This window comes from Apodemus sylvaticus, chromosome 10 (assembly GCF_947179515.1).
Source record: "Apodemus sylvaticus chromosome 10, mApoSyl1.1, whole genome shotgun sequence".
Taxonomy (NCBI): Eukaryota; Metazoa; Chordata; class Mammalia; order Rodentia; family Muridae; genus Apodemus; species Apodemus sylvaticus.
Window position 1 is genome coordinate 81695859 of NC_067481.1, and position 7071 is coordinate 81702929.

At 46.2% G+C, this 7071-nt stretch overlaps 1 protein-coding gene across 1 annotated transcript; it reads left to right on the forward strand.

Moving 5' to 3' along the window:
• Positions 1–267: 267 nt before the first annotated feature.
• Fabp6 (fatty acid binding protein 6) lies at positions 268–6108 on the forward strand. Its single transcript, XM_052195976.1, has 4 exons — positions 268–334; positions 2991–3166; positions 4714–4803; positions 6024–6108. The coding sequence occupies exons 1-4, from the start codon at positions 268–270 to the stop codon at positions 6075–6077; spliced, it is 387 nt and encodes a 128-aa protein (XP_052051936.1). The 3' UTR covers positions 6078–6108.
• Positions 6109–7071: the final 963 nt, after the last annotated feature.

Consider the following 7071-nt stretch of genomic DNA (forward strand, 5'->3'; position numbering starts at 1 on the left):
CACACTCTGTGGCCGTCCTGGCCTTGGCCTTGCTGAGACTGGTAGTGGGACTGTAGGTGGTTTTCCCCAAGGTGAATAACCCTTGGGGTTTTCTCCTGCCCACATCATAAAACATCAAGCACCTCCCAGTTAGGGGCGGACTGGTAAGTGGGGTGACTTTGGGGCTGAGCCTTGGCAGTTGGGAGTGTTTATAAGCTGGGACTCCAGACTCCTCAGTACCAGCCTTCTTCCTCAGCTGCTCCCTGCTGCCAGCTCTCCTCCAGCACTATGGCCTTCAGTGGCAAATATGAAATGGAGAGTGAGAAGAATTACGACGAGTTCATGAAGCTCTTGGGTGAGTGAACTTCTTTGTATCCCTTCGCTGGGGCTGGCTGCTTATAACCAGCTCTCGGATAGGAGCCCAAACTCTTGGGGTAAAGTTGGAAAGAACTCATCCATCCATCCATCCATCCATCCATCCATCCACCTACTCATCCATCCATCCATCCACCCACCCACCCACCCATACATCCATTCATCCATCCATCCATCCATCCATCCATCCATCCATCCATCTATCCACCCACCCACCCATCCATCCACCCACCTACCCGTTCAGCCAACCATCCATCCATCCATCCATCCACCCACCCACCCACCCACACACCCATCCATCCATCCATCCATCCATCCATCCATCCATCCATCCATCCACCTACCCATCCATCCATCCATCCACCCACCCACCCTCCCACACACCCATCCATCCATCCATCCATCCATCCATCCATCCATCCATCCATCCATCCGTCTATCCACCCACCCACTCATCCATCTATCCACCCACTTATCTGTCCATCCATCCATCCAACCATCCATCCATCCATCCACCCACCCACCCATCCATCCACCCACCTACTTGTTCAGCCAACCATCCATCCAACCATCCATCCATCCATCCATCCATCCATCCATCCATCCATCCATCCATTCACACTTTTGTTGAGCAAACACTCTGTTCTGTCTCTAAAGATAATCAAAGCTATAACACATCCTTTCATTTTAAAAGACTTAAAAGAATTTAGTATCTCTACTTCATGTATGGGAAGTGTGAGGTTAAAACAAGTTGGGTCAACATTAAAGGCCACAGAGTAGTAACTGGTGAAGTGGAGATCTGATGTTTATTCGTTTAAATGTTTATTGTTGTTGTTGTTGTTAGAAGCAGGGTCTCATGTAGTCTAAGCTGGCCTCAAAATCACTATATAGCTGAGAATGACTTTGAAATCTTGATCCCTTTGCCTCTCTCTCTGAGTGCTGAGATTACAGGCATATGCATGTCTTGTTTTATGTAGTGTTGGTGACCACAGCTGGGGCTTCACTTGTGCTAGGTCAGCATTGCATCAAATTGAGCCTAAGCCCTAATCCCGCTCAAAGTTATTGAATGTCTGCTACATGCAAAGGCTGTCCCAGTATTTGGGTTGTTTTGTTTTTGATTTTTTATTTTTTTTAAATGCCATCTCTCCAGCTCACTGTCCCAATATTCTTGATGAGGCATTCTTGATGAATGGTGTCACTATATCCTGCTAGGGAGAGATGACCAAGGAGTTAATGTAGACACCGAGTTTAACAAGACAATCCACATAGCTCAAGTTCATCAACAAATTATTTTCTTCCCTTACTGTACTATTTCGGGAAGAGAGACCAGTTTATTATTATTATTATTATTATTATTATTATTATTATTATTACTGCTTGCCTTTTATCAATGGTCTGTTGTGAGTTGACCTTTGACACTGGTTAGTTACAAAATGTCAAAGGGAGAGTAGATTTGACTATCAACATTTCAGTGCACTAGCATTGAGGCTATGCAATTGTCAAGGATCAGATGGAGCTCTGGTGGTAGAACGGCCTAGCATGCATGACACTAGCACTGTGTAACCCAGGCATTGTAGAGTGTGCCTATAATACCAGCATTCAGGAGACTGTGGAAGGAAGGTCAGAAGTTCTAGGTCATCCACTGCTCAAGGCACTTGGGACTGTCTTTAAAAAAAAAAGGAAGGGCGCTTCCAGTTCCATGAGACCCGTGGCCATCCTCTTGTGGCGTTTGTCCTTTGTTCTTCTGCTGTGTCAGAGTGGCCCTGAAAGCAGAGCCCTGTCCCTCTGTCCTGTAAAGCCTTGTGGACAGGTTACTTTTTTTTCTGAGTCTTCATTTCTTTGGGGTGTGTGTGTGTGTAAGATTTATTTACCTTTATTTTATATCTGTTAGAGTTTTGCCTGTGTGTATGTAAGCACCTGGGGGTCCCCAGAGGTCAGAAGAGGGCACTAGATTCCTTACAGCTGGAGTTACAGATGGCTATAAACTGCCATGTGGATGTGGGTGCTGGGAACCAACTCCTGGTGCTCTGCAAGAGCAGTAAGTGTCCTTAACTCTTGAGTTCTCTCTCCAGCCCCAGATCTTATAGAAGCATTAGAAGACTCAGTCTGAAAGGTTGCATTCATTCTAAAACTTCCTGGGCTTGGCAAGTTTTTGCAATATTGATATGTTACTGTAGGAAGATTTGTTATTTTTTAATTAAGATTGTTTTTATGTATAGAAGTGCTTTTCTCCTATGTATGTCTGCTTACCAGTGTTACAGAAGGTTGTGAGGAGTCATGTGGGTGCTGGGAATTGAACCCAGGTCCTCTGGAACAAGTGCTTTTAACTGCTGAGCCATCTCCCAAGCCCTCACAATTTGCTGTTATTGAAGAGCACCAAATAGTTGGGAGGAGCTGTGAGAGATAGGACCACATCATATCAGCTCTGGACCTTACTGTCACCATTTTGTGAATGCAACCATAGTGAGATGGTGTTCTACTCAAGCACTGGTCTCACAGCAGAGCTGGGCTTTGAAGCATGTGCTGTCTGTCTCAATCACCTGCAGGCGAGCCTGCCTCTGGGGAGGAAATCTCCCTCCCCAAATCCCAGGGCTATACGTAGATCCCGTGTGTTCTCTGTTTGTCCCTGGGCCCAGGTCTTCCAGGAGACGTGATTGAAAGGGCACGTAACTTCAAGATCATCACAGAGGTCCAGCAGGATGGACAGGACTTCACCTGGTCCCAGTCTTACTCTGGGGGCAACATTATAAGCAACAAGTTCACCATTGGCAAAGAATGTGAAATGCAGACCATGGGGGGCAAGAAGTTCAAGGTGAGAGACCCCTGGCTGCCCTTCCCTGTCTCCCCAAGACAGAAGTTGGCTACTCTATTTCAGATATGACCCCTCTGCTCCCCAGGTTGAGCCTTCAGCATGAAAAGCGTTCTTACTCGGTAATTTAATGTTTCTGCTGGGTAATGGCAGCCAGCAGCGGGAAACACAAAACTGAGACAGAGCAAATGGCTGGTATGATGGGGTGGCAGTGCACAGCATTAATCCCAGGACTTGGGGGACAGAGTTCCAGGCCAGTCTGATCTGCATGGTTCTGGGACAGCCAGAGATACACAGAAAAATCCTGTTTCAAGAAACAAGGAAAGAGAGAGAGAGAGAGAGAGAGAAAGAAAGAAAGAAAGAAAGAAAGAAAGAAAGAAAGAAAGAAAGAAAGAAAGAAAGGAAGGAAGGAAGGAAGGAAGGAAGGAAGGAAGGAAGGAAGGAAGGAAGGAAGGAAGAAAGAAAGAAAAAAGAAAAAAGAAAGAAAAAAGAAAAAAGAAAAAAGAAAAGAAAAATGCTGAGCATTTAACATAACTCACCTCAGACACTTACTTAAAGGTCTATCTATCATCTCCCAATCTATTATCTACCTGTCTATCTATCTATCTATCTATCTATCTATCTATCTATCTATCTATCTATCTTATCTATCATAATCTCCCTATCTATCTGTCTGTCTGTCTATCTATCTATCTATCTATCTATCTATCTATCTATCTATCTATCTATCTATCTATCATAATCTCCCAATCTATCATTTATCTATCTATCTATCTATCTATCTATCTATCTATCTATCTATCTATCTATCTACCTATTTATCTATCTATCACATCATCATTATCTATCATCTTCCTATCTATCTATCTATCTATCTATCTATCTATCTATCTATCTATCTACCTATTTATCTATCTATCACATCATCATTATCTATCATCTTCCTATCTATCTATCTATCTATCTATCTATCTATCTATCTATCTATCTATCTATCTACCTATTTATCTATCTATCACATCATCATTATCTATCTATCATCTTCCTATCTATCTATCTTCCTATCTATCTATCTATCTATCTATCATCTCCCAATCTATCTATCTATCTATCTATCTATCTATCTATCTATCTATCTATCATCATCATCATCTCCCAGTTTATCATCTATCTATCTCTCTATCTTCTATCTGTCATCTATTGATCATCTATGTCCCCCAGAGAGGGTGGTGTGGTATGGGGGTAGTGTTAGACTACTAGACACACTGCCATGACCAGCTTTTTTTTTTTAATGTCAGTGCTGGGGATCCAAACTCCAGTCTCTTTACCCGCGCAGCAATCTCCCCACTACCCTCCCTTCCCCTTGCTTTTGAGACCCTTGGGCATGGCAGGCAATCACTCTGTCAACCGAGCCAGCCCTACGTGTGTTATTTTTAAAACAACCTAAGAGATGCCAAATCAGAATCATTAGGCCATGACTGGAGGCTTCATATTCAATGCTTCCTCTCTCTCTCTCTCTCTCTCTCTCTCTCTCTCTCTCTCTCTCTCAGGCTATCGTGAAGATGGAGGGTGGCAAGGTGGTGGCAGACTTCCCCAACTATCACCAGACTTCGGAGATCGTGGGTGACAAGTTGGTGGAGGTGAGTGTACCAAAGTTCGTACTATTTCTATTTTAGAGAGCCACTTGGTGAGGCTCAAGGACAGCCTGTGGCTTGCCCCAGTTCACACAGCTAGTACATGTCGGAGGCAAGGCTATACCAGCTGACATCCAGAGGACGTTCTCAGCCTCTCCTAGAGGATCAGTGAGGCTCTACCACACTGTCATGTTTCTTTTCTCGTAGAATAAAAAAATACATCTAATCATGGTGGCAAATGCCTTCAATCCCAACACTCAGGAGGCCAAGCCAGGAGGATCTTGAATTTCAAGTCAGCCTGGACTAGAGTGAGACAATGACCCCCAAAATCACACACAGACACACAGACACAGACACACACACACACACACACACACACACAGAGGTCAGGGGATATATCTTAGTGGAAAGTGTGTGCCTACCTGCATGAGGTTCAACCCTTAATGCTGTCAAAAGCAAATAAGAATTAGAAAACCAACAAAGTGGTGTTGAAGCATTGACAAGGAAAAATAAAAAGAACCAAGGTGGGCCAAAGGGTAGAGGGGCTTGCTGCCAAATCCGAGGATCCGAGTTCAATTCCTGAGACCCACATGATGGACAGGCGAGCACTAACTCCTGGTTGCCCGCTGTTGTCTGACATCCACATGCACGCTGTTTCCATCCACACACATAGGAAAAGAATCGAAGTTAGTATCTTCTGCTCTGGGTGAAAGCTAGCCCGGTGGGAGTAGCCTTGAACAGTTTTTAATGAAATGCCAGTCTGTGGGTTCTGATTTCCAAAGCAATGTTCCCAGGCCTGGGGTGTGCAGGGAGAACCGAGGGCAGGGGACGCAGAGCAGCAGGTTTGTGTCCACAAGACTTAATCTTCAAACACTGAGCCAACCCTCAGTTTGTTCCTCTGTACGATGGGAACAACCACGTAGGTCTGTGGGACCGTGTAAGGGGATTAGAGATAGAATTCTTGGGAATTAGAGATGGAATAGTGTGGAAAGGGGCCTGGCATGCAGCGGTCAAAAAGAACTGTGATAGCATAGGGGTTAACATGCCTGCAGCCCGCCATTCTGGCCCCCGCTCAGCAGTTTACCACATTTTCTCTGCGGCATGACTCCTGTAACTGACAGGGAATCTAAGGCCCAGAAAGCAGTGCGCCTGCCTTGCATCCACCCAGTGCTGGCGATGGTGGCTGATGACACACTGACTCCCTCTGGTCTGGTTTCTTCTTTCAGAACTCCACCATCGGGGATGTGACTTACGAGCGCATAAGCAAGAGGCTGGCTTGAGCCACCAGGCTGGGCTCGGAGGGGCTACAACCCACCAATAAACGTGGTCCGTGGTTCACCATTGCTAGCTCTAGAGTTGCTTTGTTTCTGTTTCCGGGAGTCTTAGGGCCACCCCTGCCTGAATCGGAGTAGGAAAACGCTCGGGATGACTGCAGGGGCCAAATGTTAGCCCTGAGGTGCCCGAGGGTTCTACTGTGGCAGAGAGAGGTGTGGATGTTGAATGTGGGATGCAGGGCTGTGTCCTCGGGAGCCGCCACAGGTGGAGCGCCGGGGCACACTTCTGCGGACCTCTTGCTCCATCTGCCATCCGCCATGCTCTTTAAAGGCTCCTTTAAGGGCACTAGATCGGAAGTAAAGGAATGGCTGAGAGGGTAAGAATGCTCCTCAACTATGAAGACTTGAGTTCAAATCCTTAGCAACTGAGTGAAAAGCCGGGTGTGGCTTGACTGTCCCTGTAACTCCAGCTTTGTCGGGAGTAGAGACTGGAGAATCTCTAGGACTTCACGCCCTCTAGCCTACCTCCAGGTTCAGTGAGATATCCTGGTTCAAGGAAGTAAGACAGACTTATGTGGCAGAACCCCCCTCCCATATCATCCTGGGGCTGCCACACATGTGCACATACACCACACCCATACCTCACACACACACACACACACACACATACACACACACACACACACACACACACACCTAGACACACACGTGAGAAGACACTGTTGTGCAAGGCACAAATATCCTCTGAGCCCGAACAACTGGCAATTTTGGGGAGTTTTGCCGTGCCCACGTGCAAAAGGATTATTCCCTTGTGTAAGGGGTAGGGAAGGTCACAGGACCCTTAGGACCCAGCCTAGCTCTGTCACCTGTTGTATTCGATGGGGCCTTAATTGCATATGACTTCAGGGAGGGGCTAAGGATCTAGGTCCTGGACGACTAGGGAAGGGAGACTCCGTCTGTGTGGCTATTCTGAAGCCCTCATCTCTGCTGGGTAAGGCTT

Bases quoted from the DNA above. Each gene is read 5' to 3' on its own strand.
- Fabp6 (XM_052195976.1), top strand. From the start codon at position 268: ATGGCCTTCAGTGGCAAATATGAAATGGAGAGTGAGAAGAATTACGAC. The intron at 335-2,990 runs GTGAGTGAACTT...CCCTGGGCCCAG, and splicing joins CGAGTTCATGAAGCTCTTGG to GTCTTCCAGGAGACGTGATT. The intron at 4,804-6,023 runs GTGAGTGTACCA...TTCTTCTTTCAG, and splicing joins TGGGTGACAAGTTGGTGGAG to AACTCCACCATCGGGGATGT.